The sequence below is a fragment of the Taeniopygia guttata genome, chromosome Z (genome assembly GCF_048771995.1).
Source record: "Taeniopygia guttata chromosome Z, bTaeGut7.mat, whole genome shotgun sequence".
In the NCBI taxonomy this organism is placed as follows: Eukaryota; Metazoa; Chordata; class Aves; order Passeriformes; family Estrildidae; genus Taeniopygia; species Taeniopygia guttata.
The window spans coordinates 31,819,997-31,842,813 of NC_133063.1; the positions used below are offsets into that span (position 1 = coordinate 31,819,997).

At 42.3% G+C, this 22,817-nt stretch overlaps 2 protein-coding genes across 3 annotated transcripts; one reads left to right on the forward strand and one right to left on the reverse strand.

The window, feature by feature from the left end:
- Positions 1 to 5,952: 5,952 nt before the first annotated feature.
- LSM5 (LSM5 homolog, U6 small nuclear RNA and mRNA degradation associated) lies at positions 5,953 to 8,714 on the forward strand (the record flags this gene model as incomplete). The annotated part of the gene is given in 5 exon segments (NM_001245381.1): positions 5,953 to 6,051; positions 6,490 to 6,585; positions 6,813 to 6,840; positions 7,447 to 7,519; positions 8,447 to 8,714. Coding segments are annotated over 5 exon segments (276 nt in total).
- Positions 8,715 to 11,103: 2,389 nt separating this feature from the next.
- On the reverse strand, positions 11,104 to 21,328 carry LOC115491022 (AT-rich interactive domain-containing protein 4B-like). Of its 2 annotated transcripts, none has more exons than XM_072922177.1 (6): positions 20,865 to 21,328; positions 20,638 to 20,725; positions 18,373 to 18,462; positions 17,772 to 17,918; positions 11,957 to 12,008; positions 11,104 to 11,289 (listed from the first exon to the last, which is right to left on the reverse strand). In XM_072922177.1, the coding sequence occupies exons 1-6, from the start codon at positions 20,877 to 20,879 to the stop codon at positions 11,238 to 11,240; spliced, it is 444 nt and encodes a 147-aa protein (XP_072778278.1). In that variant the 5' UTR covers positions 20,880 to 21,328; the 3' UTR covers positions 11,104 to 11,237. The 2 variants fall into 2 exon arrangements, with proteins under 2 accessions (XP_072778278.1, XP_072778277.1); XM_072922176.1 differs by having other exon boundaries at positions 20,408 to 20,725.
- Positions 21,329 to 22,817: the final 1,489 nt, after the last annotated feature.

Here is a 22,817-nt window from a genome sequence, read left to right on the forward strand (position 1 = left end):
AGCAGGACTGCTATAAACTAAGATTGCTTCTGAGCACTTGTCTGGAATCAGTAATTTTACTGAAGCACTTTTCTGGAAGTACACTGAATGCAGAGCAATAAAAAAATAGGATGAATGGCACATGTCTGCAAGTGTAAATCAATACATTTCATGAATGCCAAGATAAAAACATTGCTGCCTACCTTCACCTCATCTCTGTAGGACTGAACTTTCTCACCATAAATCCTGACAATAGTGCATGGTAAAAAAATCCAATAAAGTACAACATTAAATAGAAATATTGAACTTCTGGCAGTCATACAGGTAAAATTCCATACAGGGAAGGATGACTGATCTAGGGCAGGGAGTGCTAATAGGTGCATTGGTAACTCATCTTCTTTACTAATGCATAAAGAAAACCAGTGTCCGTGAGTGATAGGAGCCAGGTTCTACATTGGAAGGTACTCAGAAATTACAATCTTGGGGTGTCTTGCTGTTATGTGAGAATTTCAACATATGAAATCACTACAGAAACTGTATTTCTGCCTTTCCATTTACTGGCAGACCAAACACTGCATTGTAGTAAGGGGATCCCTGCTTGGTGAATACAAACTGTCACTTGACACTCTCACTGCCTTTGGATGTTTGGATAGGGAAAGCTCTGATGAGCTTTTATCATATTCAAATAGTGATAATTATAAACCCCTTCATCTTTGTCATATCTGTGGTGTATACTGATACAGCCTAAATTCTCTTAGACCAAAAGTAGTTCTGAAGTCATAACAAAAGCCCCAGGAGAGTGGGGCTAGCCTGGCACTTAAGCTAACTGGATGTGCCTTCTCCTCTTGAGGCCCTACTCCTACTCCTACTCCTACTCCTACTCCTACTCCTACTCCTACTCCTACTCCTACTCCTACTCCTACTCCTACTCCTACTCCTACTCCTACTCCTACTCCTACTCCTACTCCTCAGGACATCTGTGCATTTCATGGCACACAGAACCATCTACTTCCCCTGAACTCCTAGGAATATGTCAAGATAAAAATAGGGATCATTTGGATGACTAAATCATACCTCTTTCAGATGCTTCAGCCATGAAATGAGTATTTATGTAGGAAAGGCTCAAAGAACATCCTCCAGCTACTACAGCCTTCAGCACTCAATGGCAAGCAAATGGTCTGTCATTAAAATACAAGCTCACAAGTCTCAATGAAGATTACCCAGACAGTAGTCCACTGGAAAACCTTTAACAGATCTAAAACAAAGTTCAGTGAAGAATGAAATTCTTCAGAAAGAATTAAATTCTGAAAGACCCAGAGCCATTGCACCCCCATACTTGCTCACTTAGGTCACTGTGAGACATTGTGCTGGAAATAGCAGACCCAACACAGCTCTGCACACAGATTCGCAACTCCAGGCTTTCAAACTTTTTGTGGCTATCCTTTAGAGCTTTTCACAGTCTTTGAATCAACCAGATGTGGGCACCTAGATGGTGGTACAAGATCAGCAGAAGAAACAGGTGCATTTGAATAGGTATTTCCTTCCCTCATGATAAACACTACTTCCTTTTATTGTGGATTTGGAGCAACAAAGGTTCTTTTTTCACCATTCTGCAGACTAGGCAGTGGATCTGAGGAGGGCTAATCCTTCTGTCTCAAGTTCCTCGTTGAACTTGTGGAAATAATTCCAAGGTAATATTTGAGTCGGGCTATAGAACAAGACTGTCTCAACTCATCACAACTTCCAGACTCTAGGACAGCACAGAAACCCTTCTACCCACCTTGCGAAACCTAATAACCCATAGTCTTATTCTTGTTTATACTTTCAGCGCACCTAGGCCTGCATGGCTGGGATCATAGATTAAGTCACTGGGAAGTGAAAGTGAAGGCACAGGGTGGCCAGGGAAGAGGGATAGGGAGAAGGGAAGTGGAGCACTTTGCTTCCCAGCACTTTGCTGTGCCTATGGGAATGTGGAGTATCTTTGAGTCCACGGTGATTGATGATTGTTCAAAACTCTTGTACAATGTCTAGTTTTAGTCTTGAGGTGTAGTTGTAGAGGTTGAAACACAATCTAAATGACAGAAGACAGTACTGGACAACCTGTCTGAGCGTGGTGCTGCACCCCAGGGATGCCTTAAGGCAGAGCAGGTGGCTGCTCCTTAATTCCAGCTCCTCAAAATAAACCATTGATTTGGAAAGTTTATTTTTAGTATGTTTCCCTTCCAATTTGGCTGATTGGCTGTCAGGATTTTCCTTCATATCTTCATTTCCAAAAACTGCTTTCAGGTGTGAAAGAAACACCCACTCTTTGGTTTCTAACATTAATACTGCATGACGGCAAGTGCATGCAAAGAGTGATCTGCTATTTTTGTTGCCAACACTGAGAAACTTTCAAGGACAGAAACTGTTGCTAGATGGCTTATGCAACAAGGTCTGTGAGATAACACAGTGTGACAGCAAACTCCTGAAGCTGAGTAGCTGGGTACTCTGAGCATATCTTTACTCTTTCTAGACCAATAAATAATACTTCCTGTGCTCTACCAGGCACTCTTGAATAAAGACAGGATTCCATTGGTTTTATGTAGCTCTGACTTTGAGTTCCACATATGTTCCTTTGCCCTTTCCCCTCAGAATAAGTGTATATATTGAAGTTGGCTTGGGTGTTTCAAAACTACAATGCCCTTGCCATAGTTTTGCCTGCCCTGTGGCTGGGCTGCAAGACTTCTGCTGTGAGATTATTGCACTTCATTTGGGACCCAAATGGAAGATGATGTTTTTCCATGTCAGTAGCCTAAAGAGAAAAACTTCAGTGTCATTCTAGAAAGTGGAGAAGGACATCAAACAGGTCAGTCTGGCAGTTTTGTGTAGAGTGTCTGGGCAAATAGGGAACACAGGTAAGTATAAGCAGTGTAGAGGCTGCAAGGCCAGATATTTCCCAAACCCAGGCAAGAGTAAAGGAGTAACTGAGCAGCACTGGGAACTACAGAAAGGGAAAATGCTGTGGACATTTTCACAGGTAAGGTGTGGAGCTGAAGGGACAGGACAACAGAAGCTAAATTAGCTGAATTGGCAGAACTATGGAAGTTCAGTCAACAGAAGATTTCCCCAGATGGCACACGCAGGCATTTAAGAAGGCAGAGATTCCCTCAAAGGTCAGCATTGCAGGAGTCAGGATTATTTCATGAGGGATAGTTTCCTACCAGTGGCTATGGGGCAAGAATCTGCTGCTTGTGTGGAAAGGATATTTGTTTTCTCAGCTGCAGAGCTCTCCAAATGGCAGCAGCTGAGAGGAAATGCAGACACCTTCAGGAGAGTAGCAGGGCAGTAGCAGTCTTCTGAAACTTATATTCTCCTCAGGTGGTCCAAGTTTTCTAGACAAGAGAGCAAAGATTGCAGTGCACCTTGGAGGAGCAAGGAGCATAAAGAAAAGCAAGGAGCAACTTGGTGCTGTCAGAAAATTCTGTTACAGACCTGGGTACCTGTGCTTTTAATTAAAAGAATTAAAAGCAAATTAAATGAAATTAAATGAGAGGTAACTGCTGGGCACAAAGGCTTTATGCAACATCAAGATGAGAGGCTCCAGGGTCACAAATTGGTATTTTGGTCCACCTCTGTTCCATTGATGCTGGTCAATGGAAGGGGCCAAGTTTCAGCTGTCAGAGGTAGCTGAGGATGAGGCAACACTGTCAATTGCATGCATGAAGACAGGAATACACAGAAATCCAGAGACTTAGTGTCCAAATGAGATGCAGAGAACAAGGACTTAGGTTCAGGGAGCACTAGGAAACCTTCTGAGATAAGAGGAGTCTGAACAAGAGGAAAAAGCTGCACTTTGATCTTAATAGAGGAAGGCTTTTGGCCCTAAAAATTCAAAAGCTCCCAGAGGAATATTTAAAGTAGAAGCTGGGGGGAAGCAAACAGGCATAGAAGAGCATGTAGTGTAGACTGATGTGATGTTAGAAAGTGGATACATCTAGGGTTCAATGCCTCTTGGGAAAAAACAGAAAGAAAATTAAAATAAAAATTGCAATAAGCAAGTTAGACTGCTAATGCCAGTTCATTTTCACATGCAAAATTAAATGTTGGTTTCAGGGCAAACCTGGCACATCCTTGAATGGAGCCTGGAGAATGAAGTTAGGGATGCTGAAATGGTTACCTTAAAAGAATAGTAATAATGGCCATCGCAAGAGCTGGGATATGGAAGATCAATAGTATTCAGTTACTTTGCTGATAGTTTCATGGTGAGGAAGGAGTCAGTGCCCTCCTTCCCCTCTGCAAAGCTCTGGCCAATGCCTTCCTACCTCCCAGCACCAGCAGAATACTCCCCATGTTCACTGAGTGCTCTTCTGCTCCTGCGAGAGTACTGCCTGGGCCTTCACGCCCCATTCCCACTGGCACAACTCCTGTGATGCCAGCTGGTGCCTGTGCCCGGCAGGACAGGAGCAGGTAGAGAAGAGGTGAGTGCCAGTGACTCCAGCATCCACAGTTCCAGTGAGCACCTCCTTCTCTGAGCAGGGATGGGGGCTTCCTGTGATGCAGGGTGATAGCCAGTGGCCCCCATGTGCAGCATTCCCCATACCCAGGAGGCCCAGAGGGCTGTCTCTGCCCCCTGTGGCTACTGTGCACAGATGAAGCCAGCTGGGAATGGTGGTGGCATGAAGTTACTGAAAGGCTTCAAAAGCCTCCCACATGGCCACCTCTAGTGAGTCAATGGAAAAATGTGGGGAGTGAAAATCTGCACATAAAACAGTGGGGCCAGCAACAACAGGCAGTAACTGTTCCCCTGTGCTCAGCACTGGTGAGGCCACACCTCAAATCCTGCGCTCAGCTGTGGGCCTGTTACCAAAAGTCAGTAAAAATAAAAACTCCTTAACACTAATGTAGCATTAAGAAGCCAGCATTCTTTATTCATCTGGATGCATGATGGGATAGGTCCTCCAAAAGCTTATTCATGCTGAGTACAGAGAAAGCTCTAGTTGATATACTGTATTTTACATACATATTGATAGGATTTCCTAGAAGAAACATATATATGAGAATAATTTCCCTGAAGTCATTAACTTATGTTCCCTCCCCTCTCTCCATGTGTTCTGTCCTGGGGGTCTCTTTGGTAATCCCTGGTGGTCAGGGACACCAAAGTCACAGCTGATGGCTTAGTGAACTGGTAAAAGTTGGCACAACTGGGCTGGCTGCTTTCCAATTCTTCTTCCTACAGAATAAGCATTGTGCAGTTCCATAGGTCAATGGTTTTTGAAGAATAAGCATTGTATTAACCCACCCATTGTGCAAACAATTCTTCATCTGGCAATAGGCCCTTCTCTGCAAGAAGGATATTGAGGTGTTGGAGTGAGTCAAGCGGAGGGCAACAGAGCTGATGAAAGGACTGGAGCTCAAGTCCCCGAGGAGCTGCTGAGGGAGCTGGGTTGTTCAGTGTCAAGAAAAGGAAACCTGGGAGACTCAACACTCTCTACACGTGCCCAAAAGCAGGTTGCACACAGAGGTTGCAGGCAGGGGTTGGTCTCTTTCTCCCAGGTAGCAAGTGACAGGACGAGAGGACAGCCTCAAGCTGTGCTGGGGAGGTTTAGGTTGGACATTAGAAAGAATCACAGAGAAGTTGCCCAAGGGGATGGTAAAGTCAGTGTCCCGGGAGTTGTATAAGGAAAGACTGGATGTGGCACTGAGTGCTATGTTTTAGCTGACATGGTGGGATTCGTGGGGGATCTTTTCCAACCTGCCCGCTCCGTGATGCCGCAGCAGCTGAGCCATTCCAGCGCACAGCAGACAGCCTGCGGTCCTGACGCGGGAGCACGTCGAAATGGCGGCAGCTCCGCCGGCGCTGCTCGCCTGGGCCGGCAGCACGAGAACGAAGGGGGAAAAGAGGCGGCCTCCTTCGAATCCCGTCTCTACGCGAAGGCAGCGCAGACCGCGACTCCCGGGCCCCGCCTGTACCGCGGGCGGCGCGGCCGCCGGCCCGGCCCCTCCGCTGTGGGCGGAGGCGGCGGCCATTGGCCAGGGCCGGCTCCGAGATGGCGGCCAGCGCGGTGTCCAACCCGTCCCAGCTCCTGCCGCTCGGTAACCGCCAGGGATTCCCGGGCCCCCGGTCGGGCCCCGGCCCGTGGTCCATGTGCGGGGGCCGCGGTGGCTGCGGCCGCTCTGGGGAGCCGAGCTGCGCTGGCGCCGGGCGGGGAGCAGGAGGGCGGGAGAGCCGGGCGGCGGGGCCCGCGCAGGGCCCGGGAGGATCCCGGGACGGGGCTGGGAGTGGGGGATAGGTGTGGGGGTATTGGAGTCTGGGGGGTGAGGTGAGGTGTGGGGCTGTGGGACTGTCTGAGGGAGGCCAGTGGGAGTGGGGATGGGTGTAAGGATGGGGGGGCTGGTTTGTGTGGCAGAGTGGAGGGGGAGTGTGTAAGGTTGTGTGGAATGTGTCTGTGTTTGTGTAAATAAGCAGAAAAAAACCCCGTAAGGCACGAAAGACTTGCTTTGTAGAACCTATGCTTTTCTATGTATCTACAGAACTTGTGGACAAGTGCATCGGTTCACGCATTCACATCGTGATGAAAAGCGACAAAGAAATAGTTGGGACACTTCTAGGATTTGATGACTTTGTCAGTATCCTTTGATGGATGTTTAAGTCTGTCTGATTTATGCTATGGCCTAAGTAATTTATAGCTCTTGAGAGTTTTTAGTCCACTGAATAGAACCTTTTTATATGGATTGGTTGTATTCTGGTATTTTCAACTTTCAGGTAAAATTGCATTTTGGACTAAGATGAAAATAGCATTAAATAGTCTAGTTTTAAAATCTGGGCCTTATTTTCCTTGAAACTGGATTTTCAGATATGGTGCTAGAAGATGTTACAGAATTGTAAGTATGTTTTCTGCCTATTGTTGCTATTTAATGTTTGGTTCACTGAAACAAAATACTGTGTAAGGTCTGCTAGAAAAATATTTTTACATTTATGGAATAATTACCAGCTAACTAGTTTAACATTGGACTTAAAACTATAGAAGGTGATCTGTTCAGGACAGCCATGTCATAGAGTAGCTATTGCGTGGTTTATATTTGTATGGTGATCCTAGCTGTAGTCTTAATTTTGCATGGGTTGTGTGAGAAACTTTCCAGTAGTTAATTTGGTTTTACACTTCTTTAAGACCTAGGCAAAGATTCAGCAAGGTAGCCAACTTAAATGTTTTTACTTTATCATATCATGTTGATATGTATATTCAAAAAATTTTCAGCCTTTAGAGGGTGAATACACATCTCCATGTACTGAGTAGAAGAGACCTTTTCAATTAGCTTTCTGTACCTAGGTGCTCCATTTATCAAGATCATGCTGCAGTGTAGCTGATTTATTTGTTAGTTCCAACAATGGTCACCTTAATGCAGAGATTTCAGTCAGTTCTGTGGTCGAATCTGGAGCTATTGTTCCTGGTTCTGTGTTCTTACTTACTCTTTCTAACGCTCCTTCAGTGAGATCACACCTGAGGGCAGAAGAATCACAAAGCTGGACCAGATTCTGCTCAATGGAAATAACATAACTATGGTGAGTCGTCAGAGGCTGCACGTGTTGACTTTCTGTGCCTGTAAATTGACTGGTGATTGTATTCAACTCCTTTAAGCTGAGCTTTCCTGGTAGTTCCGTTACATCAGGAAGTTTCAAGTAGCTTATCTGTATAGCTGGCCATAAAGCCTGGACTTCCAATACAGGGGCATTCCTAATTTTGTGGGAAGAGGAGGACTCACGTGGAAATATTTGAGTCTAAGTTGGCTCTGTATGAATGAGGAATTGTCTCCATTGTGTTGTTTTACCCATCTTGCACTTCTCCATTGTGTGCCAGAGCAGATGCCATCCTGTGTTACTTTCTAAGCCTTTTATCTGCTTTGATAATTGGTCTGCATCTTGAAAGGACAGCATATGTTCTGACTCCTTGTATGGGGTGAAATTCCTACTATCCAGTTACACTGGGGTGCACTGTGTTGCCCTTGAAAAAGAGCCTGGTGAATTTTCAGCAAGACATAGATACATGTCTACATTAGATCTCATGCCTCTTCTGGGGACATATCTTCCCATGGAGGAAGTCCATGCTTTAGACTTACTCTTATTTCGATCCCAAAACCAGTGAAGCTCTTTCTCTTTAGAAGTGCTCAGCTGATAATGAAAAAGATATCAGTAAAAGTAGCGGTTAATATTTTTTTTCCCTTTTGTATTTTTTTTTTCTGTTCTTCAATTCTTTGTTTCCTTTGCAAGGACATGCTATGCTGATTTACTCCCTGTTGCATTTTTGGTTTGTGCATCTCTGGAAATAACTGACTTCCTCTGTAAGGAGGGGAGAGTCAAAAAGCCACTTTTGTGGTCTAGCATGAAGTCTCCATGTCCTAAAATGTTTGTTGTAAAGTAAGAGCTGTCATGTATGGGTTTGTAAAACTTAACTTTAGGGCACTAATGCAAAAATGTCTTACTCTTTTGTAGCTGGTTCCTGGAGGAGAAGGACCTGAAGTATGAAGACATGATATTCAGATGTACTTTAAATATATATGCAAAATCTAAATAGAGATTTTGGGGTAGAAATTTGTTTGGGTATGGATTGTTTGTTTGCTTTACTTACATGCTTGACATTTTACAAAAGATAGCTCTTTAGGAAAGGTGCTGGTGGTAATGTTGACTTTGTAAGTTGAAATCATTACTTTCTTGTAAAGACCCCTGAATCTCTTCTGAATAAAAGGCTTTTTCTTTGTTGGTTACTGTGTTCTGTCAGGTGAGTGCACAAGTGTGATAATTTTATAACTACTCGCTGGAGTAGAAAAATGACAGTTGTGTTTTGGTTGCCATCAGTCTTCATTTTTTCTACATCTGTTGCATTTGTTTCTGACCCAAAATATAAAAGTCTATATAATACACAAGTAATGAGCCAGGACATTACTGTGCTTTGGCATACAGGCAGATGCTGAACTGGATGTTTTGTTCAAAGTCTGTGTCACTGGAAACCATGTGGCAGAGTTCTGTAGAGTTCTGAAAGCCCTTCAGACTGGGTGCATCTGTTTGATGCTCAGCAGCCTTTGGTTCTGCTGGCCTTGAGGTTCAATTCTTGTGGACCATTTTGCTTTGTGGTTATGCTTCCTTATAGCAAAGGCCTTGCGATGGCATTTGGCAAGTGAGAACAGACAGACCTGACCTATTTCCTGTTTTGAGGCTAAAAATCCTCAAAGCTGGTGTTCAGACTTCTCACTGGTGTCAGGGATGACTGCTTTCACTACTCGATGATTCTGTGTATACTCAAACTGGGAGGTGCCTGTGGCTGCTTGCATAGTTTGAAACACTCATTTTAGGGTAAACAGGAGTCTTGTGTCTCCATCTGTTCTCCTGTTATATAAAAGTGTGACAGATATTCCAAGCTACTATTTTAGGATAATTTCTGTAAGTAATTGCTGTTATGTTATGATGCCATGCTCCCAGTGCAGTTTATGCTTCCATAGTACACCTCTCAGCTGGCTTCTATATGTAAATGTCTTTGGAGAGGAATCACAGATGCCTGCTGTCACTGTAGACAAGGTGGGTGCAGCATGGGCTCATGTGAACAGGGTGTGCTTTTCCTTCCCATCACCAGAAGAAAAAACAGTTGAAGAAGGGGGCTCAAAAGCAAGATTCTGCAAGGAAGCTGCTGTACTGGATCTTTCTGCCTTGCTTAACCTGACAGAAAAGCTGCCTTCTCCTAGCTGGGTGTGAGCTCCCAAAGCAGTGAGAACCTCTTGCTGTAGCCTATTAAAAGGGAGAGGGGGGTCCCTCCTCTCTCACAGGGAAGGTGTGGCTTCTGGCTCATGTTCTAAGTAAGTGATCTGTGATTGCAGTGTTTAGATTGTGTCCTGGCAATCTATACCATTACTCCTTGAGCGTGTTTGGTTTTTTTCCTTTCTGTCTCCATGTCTTTTTCCAGCTTTTTAAAAATATCTGTATTAAAAAAGATACATTTTTTTAAAGTTAGATTTGATTGAAGCATCATCTATTGGTGTTTGCGTCGAACACTTTCCTAGAAATAAGTTGAGTTTTTACAAGAAATTAGAGCACTTCAAAGATTTCTAGTCAGGATAGAACTACTGTGTTTGGTTATTGTAGAATAACATTTTGGTTTTGTTCCAGTATATGCACTTAATTTCTATTTCACTCAGTGTTTTGGAAACAGTCACGCTTCTGAGAGAAGAGTAAATCTTGACTCAAAAGCAGCTTTTACTCTGACAGCACAAACGTCTTGTTCTCTCAGAAGTTTGTTGCCTTGAAAAAGCCCAAACAACTTGCTACTGCCTCAGTTCTTGCTTGATTGGCTGTGTTTTGTTCCATTCACTCCAGAAGGAGTGCTAAGACTTTTAGGAAGACGTTTTAATTCCTGACTCGCAGGTCTGCAGAGATCCCTCTAAAGAGTTTATGCATGCAAAATGCTGTTAGTCTTTTCTACGGTAAAATATTTTTTCACTATCAGCTGAGAATACAAAGTATTCCAGGTGGATCTGGTTTGCTTTGCATTCATTATTCCTGTAGCCTGTTGCTTTGGAAGTGCAGCTAATAAATTTGTCCATTCAGTAAGTATGGTTTTTGTTCTTCCTCCCCTAGAAATCCAAGTGCTTAATCATACTGCACTGTCTTCTTGTGGATACTGATCATCTCCAGAATACTATTCAGGGTGCTACCAGATGTAGGTAATTTAAAATAATAACCTTAGATAGATAGAAAATTGAATGAGCCTTTAAGTTTAGGGCAAGATAACTCCAAGATAAATGCATATTATGAAATGCAAAGTGGTGATTCTATTCAGATTCATGTTTGTGTTGCTTTCTGTTTTTCTTTAGGATAGTGCTGGTGCAGTGATCTTTAGTTCCACTACCTGGCTATCTGTCTTAGTAGGGAGAAAGTTCCCTTCTGCCTACTATTTCAGTATACTTACTCATTCTGGTTTGGGTATAATATCCTCACTGAAATTATTACAATGACTTCTGTCAGTCCGAGGTCACTGGTAATTCTTAACACAGTGCTCCCAAAGCTTATCATTGTAATTTAGCAGTCTTATCAGTAACGTGTCATTTTGCAGGTGTTATATTTTGGTCAATTGAACTACAGCCAGACACCATGTAAGCAGAGAACGCCAGAATATTTATTCCAGTTTCAATTCCAATGAATCTGACCTCAAGACAGTTGATACAAGGAGTCAGCAAATATTTTCAGGAGCTTACTTTGACATTTTCTAATTACCATAATGAACAGGAATCAAAATTCAGCTGTGTTTTGACTGGTGCTGCATTAACGCTGGGCCACACTTTTGCTTTCTGCTAAAAGAGAGAATGGATTTGAATTAATAATTTATCAACAGATTCTGCAGCATGAAGTCATTTTTATGAAGACACTATGGTTGGTTAATTAACCTGTTAGAAACAAAATTAGGTATTCAAAAACTATGCCATTTTATTTCAGAGGTCCTTGCTTATGTTTGTACAATATATTGCATAACTCTCCCTTTTCTGCAAAACTTAATATAGCTTTTTTCTATAAACTTTTATAAATTCACATTCTCTTGAAGCCTTTTAGAAGCTCAAAATAAGCATTGTAAATGAAGTATTTGTTGTTTCCACAGGAAAACAGTTAAAACACTGTTTAATCTATGATGAAGAAATACTTCAAGCAGATTGAATAGGATCTTCATACATCAGTACTTAATACAATTTGTTAGCTGTTTTTTAAATAATGTATTTAATCAAAATTTTAAAATACATTTAAATATGGCAAGGTACTTTAGTTTTATTCCAATTAATGTGTACTCTGAGTTTACATAGTAACCTTTTTAATCAAAGTTGTAAACATTAGTCAGTATTTGGGTGGTTGGTTGGTTTTATGTGCTTTTTTTAATGGATTATCATTTTTTTTTCAGTACTGATTAAAACGAGTGGCCTTCAGCAGCTATTAAGTGCAAAGTGATTTGGCAAGTCCTGCTGTCACCTGCATTCCCCTGGCATTTCATTTGGTGTAGAACTTGATGTGGCAGCAGCCCCTGCACAGGAAGAGGAAAACACAGGTTATAAGGCTTTATAAAAAAGCAGTTAAGATGTTTTTCCATTTAATAAGCACTGGTATATTGTCGTGATTTAGGAATGTTACTCCTCAGTTCAGTGCCCCAAGTGTGCACAGTTTACCATACCAGAGGTTGATGCATGGTAAGGAATATTATACCTACTCAATGCTGTGCTCTCTGGTCCAGCGGTCTATGAGACTGCTTTTGAAATTAATTCCATTGGCTTACTCAGCTCTTTCTGGGGGTCTGTGTCACCACAGGCCTTGCTTTTCAAGACTCAAAATGGTTTTCAGGCACAGGGTACATCTCCAGCCATCTGGTGGTGGATTCCACCCCTATCAGCACATAGTGCTTGCCTTTGCAAGTTTGTGGGAGTGCAGTCTAACTAGCTAGGCCTCCTCATATTTATATTTTGAGCATTGTTCCCCATACCATAGTGGCTTTACTTGGCCTGCTTGGCTGCAGTGCATGTTTCAAAGCTAAGGATAATCTGGGAAATAGTGTCCATGGTTAAGCCCACCCCTCAGTCATGAGTCCAATCCACCTGTCCATTGTTATAATGTTCTTCAGTAGCCCAACTCACAGGTACGTGCACATCTACGTGATGTGATTTTCTATCCAAGCAGTGATGTCATGTCAAACTTCAGCAGTCCAGATGGGTTTACCTCTCTGCTGCTAATTTATCTCTTTCCATTGATCCAGCCACCCCTACAGAGCATTTGAACTCCACACAGTTCAGTGGTCAGTGTAGAGGTAGGGCGCTGGCCATTTCTCTTGTTTACTGATATCTAAAGCCATCTGGATGGCTTTCAGCTCTGCAAATTGACTTGATCCACCTTGTCCTGTAGTAGCTTCTACAACTTGCCATGTAGTACTCCATATAGCAGCTTCCCATTTTTGATTTATCCCCAACATGTGGCAGGAATCGTCAATGATGAGGGCATTTTCCTTTTACTGGTACCTGATTATATGGTGGGGCCTCCTCAGCACATCACCCTTTTGTCCTCCTCTGATGATGATAGTCCAAAATGTTTGACTTCCTTGATTTCTAAGATTCCTGGGTGATTGGTATTTCCTATTTGAGCCTACTGTGTGATCAGCACTACTCACTTACTCCATGTAGCATCAGTACGCTGGTATGTGGTAGGGACTTTCCCTTTGAACATCCAGCCCAGCACTGGCAGTCAGGGTGCAAGGACGAGCTGTGCTTTGGTGCCAATCGCTTCCAAAGCAGCTCAAACCCCTTCATAAGCTGCCAAGATCTCTTTTTCAGGTGGGGTGTAACACACCTTAGTTCTCTTGTATCTCTAAGTCTGGAACCCAACTGGTCATCCTGAAGTCTCCCTGGGTACTTTTTGCCAGAGACTCCAGTAAAGACCACTCTCCCTGTCTGCAGTGTAGAGCTCCTATCCTGACTGGCCCAAAGGTTACTGCATGAAGAATCTCCTGTTTTGATCATTCAAAAGCCTGTTCTTGTTCAGGATGCCACTTCAAATTATTCTTCTTCCATGTCACATAATATAATATATAATATAAAAATAAAATAATATAATAATATAATATAATAAGTCTTACAATCTGACTGCAATCTGTAACATGCATCCTCCAGAAACCTGCAGTGGCTAGGAAAACCTGTGCTTGCATCTTGCTGGTTGGTGGGGACGTAGCTGCTTGTTTGTCCACCACACCTTTGGAATCTGGTGACATTCCCTCTTGCCATTTTACTTCTAAAAGCTAAATTTCCTGGGCAGATCCCTTGAATTTGCTTTGCTTTATGGCAAAACCAGCCTTCAGGAGGATCTGGATTATTTTCTCCCCTTTCTCAAGAAGTTTCTTTGCTGTGTTGCCCCATACAATATCATTGATGTATTGCAAGTGTTCTGGAGCCTCGCCCTTTTCTAGTGTAGCCTGGATCAGCACATGGCAAATAGTGGGTCTGTGTTTCCACCACTGGGGCAACAGTCTATTCAGACTCCACTCTCCATTGGACTTACACATTGGCCATATAGGACTACTAAAGGGTCAGCAGATCTTGCTGACCACTTCCTGGCTCTCCTGCTCTCAAATATTCTCCTGCATGGGGGTCAAGGAGTCCTGGTTGGTGTGATATTGCCAACACTGCACTGTTGTAGTAGCCATCAGCGCCTGTTCTTCTTCAGCCCTCAGGAGTCCCACAGCAGAAGGGTCCTCTGAGAGACCAGGCAAGAATACCTTTCCCTCACACTTGACAAGAACTGTCTCCAGAGGCTGAGAGTTTCTGTGCTCTTCCCAATCCTCTTGTCAATGCCCATATTCCAGGACAAAGATTGGCTTCACTGCCATCCAGTATCATATCATGGGCCACAACATCCCAGAATCAGACCAGCCAGATCACCAGGGGCTCTCCTGACTAGTGGTTGAAATCTTATTTATATATCTCACAGCTCACTTGGAGATTGGGATTGGGTGATTATCTCTGGCCCTGCCTCTTCCGCCTGTTTTGAGGGTTCTACTTCCTCTTCATCCCTCATGAAGTGAGCTGATTACATGCTGGATTTCTTTTTCTGTGTAGGATTGACTGTAACTAGCAAGTGTTGCTCCTCTGGTTCAGAAGCAGTTTGAGTGGCCATGGTGCTGATTGGTCTGCTTTCTTTCTCCTTTTCCTGGGGGTACTATCTGCTGTTGAGCAGTGTCCAGTAAACAGTAGCCAGGACAGAACATGTTGCATAAATTCATGCCTCTCTGGAGTTACTACAGCATTTTTCTTTGACATACTTAATCACTTTGACAGGTTCCTGTAGTTGTTCTTGGGTGAACTGCTAAACCATTGGAGAAGTCCTCCAAACACTGGCTCATGTCCACCTACATTCCATGCCACTTATTACTGTCCCACTTCAGGGCAGATCTCTTAATAACCTCCCTAGAAATCTTTCTTGGCTCTAAATACGGTGTGTATTGCACTGAAGAGACCTAGCAGACCTAACAACATGAACATACTTTCCTTAACATCTAAAGGGAATTCAGAATTCTTAAAAGCTGTTGTAATAGGCCTGAAGGGGGAAAAGGGGGTGAAAGGCTGGGGAAAATGATCCTGCTCTTTCCACCCACATAGACTGGATACTTTTAATAATGGACTCCCAAGTGTGGCGCCTTAGTTAAGGGAGGGAGGGCAATACTGAATATACATCCTGAATGACCCTTGATATTATGAGGTTATGAGCTGATATCAAACAGTGCAAGAGAGCAATCCTGATACCTCTCCATGCTCCGAAAAAGAGAAACACGATGGGCACACAGTGCATATGTGGAAACATATTGAGTTTCTATAGGCCAGATTTTAGTACTGGGGGGCTATAGGGATGGCTTCTCTAAGAGGCTGCTGGACCTTCCTCACTGTCTGGCAGAGCTAATTCCAACTAGATCCCGGACAGGTGTGTTGCTAGCCAAGGCTGGGCCATTCAGAAATTATGGTAATGTCTCTGTGACAACATATTTAAGAAGAAAGGGGAAAAAAAAAGTTACTGCACAGATGTAACTGTGGCCAGAGAAGAGCAGAAGAATATTTGAGAGGAACAACTCTGCAGACACCAATGTAAGTGGTGAAGGAAGTGGGGAGTTGAGATCCACCAGCAGTCTGTGGAGAAGAGCCATGCTCAGGTGAATGCTGAGAAGAGGCTGTGAAGCCATGGGAGGCCTGTGCTGGAGCAGGAACTTGCAGGCCTGTGGAGAGAGGAGTCCATGCTGGAGTAGGTTTCCTGCAGGACTTGTGACCCTTTGGCGGACCCATGTTGGAGCAGCCTGTTCTTGAAGCGCATGATGGAAGAGTAATCCCTGTTGCAGCAGTTTGTGAAAAACTGTTACCGATGGGATAAACACACAGTGGAGAAGTTAATGGAGAACTGTCTTCAACGAGATGGACCCCATGTTGGAGCAGGAGAATGACGCCTCTCCCTGAGCAGCAGCAGAAACACACAATGAGCTGATTGTCCATCCCCTGTCTCCCTGAGATGCTGAAGGGGAGGAGGTAGAGCTGGGAAGGAGGAAGAGGTACGGGGAAGGTGTTTTTGTTTTTATTTCTTTTTATCCTTCTCTGATTTTGTTAGTAACAAATTCAGTTAGTATCCCTAATTCTAGCTGGTTTTGCCTGTGACAGTATTTGGTGAGTGATTTCTCCTGGTCCTCAGCTCATGAACCCTTTGTTATATTTTCTCTCCCCTGTCTAGCTGCAGAGGGGATGATACAGAGGCTTTGGTGGGTGTCTGGCATCAAGTCAAGGGCAACCCACCACGGGGTTAGGTAGCACACCCACATGAGTAGACCAAGCAGCATTGTGACCTGTGGCTCTATACCTAATAAAACTAATGTTTAGATCAAATTATTTCCAGCTCACACTGGGCAGATCTGTTATTATATCGACCCTTCAAGCCCTACACTAGGAGACAAACAAGGCTGTTGTGGTTTAGGAATGGTACTCCCCAGTTCAGTGCCCCCACTGAGGCTTCAAACCACACACTGTTCTCTCTTACTCTCCCACACTGCTGCAGTGTGCTGGAGAGGAGAATTGGAGGCATGAAAGGTACTGGTTATTGGTTAAGATAAGAACAACTTACTTGAAGCAACAATGATATATAAAACCAAATGGTAGCAGCAACAATACTAATGTCAGAGGGTATAAGAAAAGAAACTATTCATGTGGAAAAACCCCCAGATAATAGACAATATTAGACAGCTTCCTCTGCCACATTTTCTTGACCAGAAGAACTCCTCTCCAGAACAGGATCCCTTTCCCCTGCTCCTGACAGTGATATGAGGTGGTATGGAATAACCTAGCCATGCTTCCTCCTGGCTACTGCAAAAGATTAACCCCTCTCCTGGCCAAAATGAGGACATATATACTGACTTCAGTATTTAGCCCCTAGTGATGAAGAAATAAAGCTTCTTTCCCCCAATTTTGGCGTTGTTGCCCCTTAAAGCCCTGACTGATAAGCCATGCCTAGCCAGAGGACACCAAAGTTCATTTCTGACCCACCAACAAGTCAGCTATTCTCTTTCTTTCCTCCGGGAGTTGGCACAGATAGGACCCTGTCCCACCACTGGATCTGTACCTCCTCTGGCAACCAAGTAGCAACTGCAGTTCCCTTGCAATGGCTGCAGCCATACAATCTTAGTGTGATTTCACTAATTCTTCATGTACTCAGTGAACTCTTAAATGCATGCATGAACAAGACAGAGAAAAAAATATCCTTTTAACACTCTTAGCAGAAGGCACACTAGAACAGTTCCTGCAGCAAGACGTGGCATCTTCAGAAAAATGAGGCATTTTATTGATTATCTCCCTTACACTCTTGAAATAATTCCCTAATCCTAAGTGGAAAGCACTCAGTAGGCACAAAGGCAATGGTACAGGAAATAAATCGAACTTGACAAAAAATGAGAAGCTATTAACAACTATACTTTGTTCACTGCTTGGAAAAGTTTATTTTCTGTTTATTGTTTCCTGTATAAAATAGTTCTGCCTTAACAGAATTAACTGGATTGACTGCCTTGTTAATGTTTCTCCCCTTACATCATCACTGGGTATCTGGTCTGGACCTTCTAAAACTCATAAAATAAATGTATCCAGTGTTTTCAGAAAAACAGCAAGCTTAAACACACTCCTAACAGCAGTAATCTCCCTAAAGATTACCCAACTCTTGTTAAAACCTTAGTAACATGACATGCAAGTTAGCTCTCTAAAAGTAGATTTTAGTTCCCAGCACTTACTTTCCAGCTCTTTTTTTTTCTTTAAATGCTTTTTCCTGTCAATGGCAGCCAACTCAGCTTTCAGCAACCGATAGCGTTTACGGATTTCCTGCATTTTTGCTTGGAGAATTGGTATGCACTCAGTGCTACTCAAATTTTGCAAGTCAGCTGCAAGTGAAACAATTTCTGTTAATTATTGCATTGCAGCAGCTCCCAAGCCTTCTCTTTCGATGAAGGGGGAGGTACTCAAATCTTAGTGATGTGCTTTGAGGTAGCAGGCAGCAAAGCTGAGAAACAGCAACTGCTGTTTATTATCACTACCTTGACTGACACAAACACACTGAAACTTCTTCTTACAAGAAATACTAAGCAAGTCCTGGTTTATTATGGCAAAATTGAAAGGGAAGATTTAAAAATTAATAATCTTAGAGGGGGAACAAGAAACAGAGAACAAAGAGTAAAACAGCAAGAAAGGAAAATTATCAGGATATATGACAAAATTAAGCAAACTGGGGATGGAGTGATTTTAGAGGTAAAAAATCCTCAGAAGCAGAAAATTTAAAAAATCTTCTTAAAGTATATTGCAAGACCACAAGAGGCATGTTTCAAAGAAGATACTTACACACTTGAAAACTCCATTTGCAACCTTTGGGCAAATGATTATCGTGTTCTTTTACATCAGACTTCCTCTCTTCACTTTGCTCACATTTTCCTGTGGGAAGGTAGATTGTTACAAAACAAAGCAACTTTCCCACCCAACCCAAAGCTTACCAGGAGCTGTCTTGCTCTAACATGACAGAATCCATCCTGGTGTAGTAGCTTTGCACACAGCTCTGCTCCACGGGTGCCCAGGTACAGAACCACAAACCTGGCCTGTAATGGGGCCCCTTTAATTCTGGCATGCTGGGAAAGGGAAACCTTGCACTGGAAACCCCGGCCAGTTTTGTTGTGTATGTAGACTCAGATCTATTCTGTGGATTTATGGGAACCAAATTCCTACAGACATAGAAGGTTGATAAAAGTAGGAGACTATGGCTCCACAATCCATCCCAAAAACTGGCAGGTATTTAACTGAATGTGTGTGTGCAGGAACATAAGGAGGTAGGGTAGGGACACACTTCTTGGAAGCAGGTTCTTGAATATGATCCAGCTGCTCAAGGTTTGTATAGCCATAGTCCACTCTACTCTCCAACTGGATCACAACAGCAGTGCACTTACTGCTTTAGAATCACAGCCATAAATAAATTGCCTGCATCAGAAAATAAGGTGAAGAGGCACATAATGTGTTCATGTAGGTGCCAAAATTTTCCACGTTTCTACTTATGGAGCTATATCATCTTTAAAAGACTTTGCAAGACTGATTATTACATCCTAGCTCCTATTCACCTTTTTTAATATTAATTTCAAATAAATGACATGGTACTTTCACGTATTTTATTTCACACTGAGCTGCTGTACTTACTACTTTTCACAGATGTTTTGAGGCTTGTTTTCTGCTTTTTGGAGGCACTGTCTCTTCCCTGAGCATTTTGAAGGTTTTTTTGGCCTCTAAACACTCAAAAGGAGGAAAAAGACCCCAAAAAGTAGAAAGAAACAGAAATAACAAAAACAATTTTAAAAAGTCTACATTTCTCTGTGTTTTTCTCAAAGTATGTATGTCTGTGATTAACAAAACAATAGATATATATTTATTGAGGGCTGCCTATTGACCTTTTCCAAACTCTCAGCTTTGTTGAATGAAACACATTTTATTGCTTTCTTTTAAAACAATATTTCCAGATGAATTATAGTAACACACTTTAAAGGCATTTTGTGGAAATTCAGTTAATTGTTAACTGAAATGTGTTGCAATGAAAAAAAAAAATCTGTAATCTCAGGAGTTTAGTCAGACAAGCGTTTTCTTCCTCAGTGTTATAAATTTTTCAGGCATTACAGCACAGTGAAAAAAAGCTGTATTTTTGACACAATACAAGGTGCTAAAGAGTCAGTCACTTTCACAAAAAAGTTTTCGGATCCAGCCTTGCCAACAGTTAAAATGCAGGCAGCAGTACACTGACATCATGTGCACAAGTGCTGGCTGTGTCTATTATCCTCTTCTCTCTGGTGGTCTCAGGATGAATCTCAAAATCACATGAATGTGAAACCCAGCTAAGAAGATCAATGTTTGATATTAGCTTGACTTCCATTTTTCAGAACATTCACTTCACAAGGGGCAGTGGTTGCCCAAACATGCAATAACTGGCACTTCCTTCCCGAAATTAAATAGCTTACAGAGTATCAAGTTCTGTGCAAGAAACAACATCTTTTTACTTGTAAGCAGGGCACTCAAAGTGCTTTCATCTTGCTACAATAAATATTCCTTACACAATGTATTAGATTGTTCTGGACCTTTCTTGTCAGGTCCAGTATAAAACATCATTCTTATATACTTTTTTCCTCATTGAAATCATCACAATTCCTAACAAAAGGCCAAGAAACTTCCTGGCAGTTGTATGTTTTTCACTAGATAATTACACCATTTCCACACATTTGAAGTAGACAGTAGGCTACTATTTCCTAGAAAAAATTCACTTCCCAGCAGCAAAACTATAACAGAATGAAGATACATAAGCAATGGTAAAATGAGAGTTGCTTAAGTTGAAGACAGCTCTTTTTACCTTTTTCTTTACCATTTTCAGCATGCTCTGGCTCTGATTGATTACCACTATTGGAGCTGACACTGGCATCAAAACCTTTTGAAGAAATATTTTGGTGAGACTGTAGATCTTGTATCTGCCCTGCAGTATTCTGTGCCTCTGCCATGCCATCTGTTTCACTTGTGATGCTTTGTATCCCTTCTTGATTTGGTGGCAGACTCCCAGAGACAGTGGATTGATGCTTACTGTACCTGCTACAGCTACCGTGGAAGGTGACTCAAGAGTTGGAGCACTATTTTGCACTAAAAACTCCTCTTCCTTCTCTCCGTCAGTTTTATTCTAGGTGAAAGAAGGGATTAAAAACCTTTCTCATTTGGATAATTACAAGATTGCCATCTTAAAATTATGCAGTGCTTACAATTTGTTAAACATTCAATGTGTAGAGGAAAAATCTCTTCATTTAAAAGACTACAAGTACCTTCCTACAGTCCATGCTGAAACCTTTCTAGTGAAGACATGAACTTTGTCAGCACCCAAACAGACGTGAAAGCAAGCACAGCCTGTGCTGTAGAAGCAGTGGGGCCGCAGGGTGACAGGCACAGCACGGACGCCGTTGGGCAGTTGGGCAGTTTGTGGCCGTTGGGCAGTTGGGCTATTTGTTAGCGCAGCGGTTCCAGAGGTTTCACCACACTGCGGGGGATGGAAAGGGAGAAGGTGGGGCAGCAGGAGCACTGACTCCTGTGGCAGAAGTAACTTCTTCCTTGTTGCCCACCACCTGAGGAACCTAACCTATGCCTAAATGTCAGTTAAAAAATAAAAGAATTTTGAAGAAAGTGCTCTGAAATAAAATGATACAGATACACACAAGTCCTATTTGCTCTCCAGACTCAGCAGAGGGAGGTCCCAGATTTCACCCCATCAAGTTAGCTTCCAACACTGATAAAATTGATTCTTCTCATTTGTTTGCTACTAAGTAGTGCATAACTTTAATTAAAAAAAAAAAAAAGAAAAAAAAAAGTGAAAACCCCAAAATCTTTATGGGAAAAGTCTTCCTTTCTAAAAGCCTGGGAAGCCACTTTTCCTGTCATGCTTTTATATACCAATCAAAAGGACGCAGAATGGGGTGTACTTAAAAATGTATCAAGCCAAATTTGGGGGAAAAAAGGGAGTGAAACTACTTTTATTTCTTTTTATTCTAATTTTTGGTACTTTCCTTTGGTCTGCCTTTATCATTCATCATACCTAAACATAAAACTGAATTGTACATGTTCATGGTTTTTAGCAGCAAATTATGACATTTGTAAGAGAAAGTACTAGGAAAAAAAAGAAAATAAGGAGACGTATAAAATGGAATTCAGATTTGAATAAAGCAGTCATTTGTGTACTTTTCAATCTGCTAAGTTTCAGCTAAGGTTCAATTCTCCCTGTATTGGGACACAGAGGATGAAGGCTTTATTACACTGACAGGTAAGAGGAAAAGGTGTGGTTTTTCCAGTTAGTACTGAACAGTAGGATCACGAGTAAAACACAGCACCCAAATGAAAATTCCGTGTAGATCTGTAGCAGGTTTACTTCATACATATCCTTAAAAATGTAACAATAAGATAAATTCTTACAATTAGATAAAATGTGACCAGGTTAAAAAAAAAAAGCCACTTCTGAGCCTGAGTATATACAAAGTGGGTATTTGGAGTTGCCAATCCACTTGGAGCCACTAACTTTCAAGTCACTGACTTGCGCTAATACTTTTAAAATCTTTTTCAATTCAAGGCTTCCATTTTAGATCAGAATGATATAAAACAAACACTACTCCCTAATACCAAGATATTAACAATAGGCATCTTATTATCTAAGGTTGGGCCTGTTCAATCCAAAACCAAATAGGTACATTCTCAGAGATTGCCTTGTAGATCCTCCACAGAATTCCTAGAGGGAAAACCAGCAAAAAAGAGAGAATTTTTCCATTTGCTAGATTTATACTCCCAAAGGTATCCCATCCTCAGGAAGACAAGAGACCTCAAGGAAGTAGCAAGCCTTGGCAAATTCACTGGAAAGTTCCAGGACTCCTCTGTGTAGCTCATAACATGAAAGAATGAACTTTTTTTGCTATGATCAAAGAAAAGAGGAGAGTTAGTTTCATATCCAAATACTGGAATATTAGATGAGGGCTCCATTTTAAAATTTAATTTATTTTAAAATCATTTCCCTTCTTCCCCCTCTCCTCACCCCAACATATACTACCCTTCAGAACTTGAAATTTCATAATACATGTTCCTTTTTTATTTCAGTAGCTGACTCTATGGTAAAAAACTTGTCTATTGGTAAATTTGGGAAATGGAGTTGTAGAGAGCTCTCAGGACCTGACAGAAAGCCTACAGAGTATGCATCCGTATGCAACCTTGAGACAAGAAATGCTGACTTAGAAATGCCA

Coding starts and splice junctions, on each gene's coding strand:
- LOC115491022 (XM_072922176.1), bottom strand. CDS start 20,552: ATGGCAGAGGCACAGAATACTGCAGGGCAGATACAAGATCTACAGTCT. Junction 17,919..18,372: donor CAAATGGAGTTTTCAAGTGT/GTAAGTATCTTC, acceptor TTTCACTTGCAG/CTGACTTGCAAAATTTGAGT. Junction 12,009..17,771: donor GAAAAAAAAAGAGCTGGAAA/GTAAGTGCTGGG, acceptor CTTCCTGTGCAG/GGGCTGCTGCCACATCAAGT.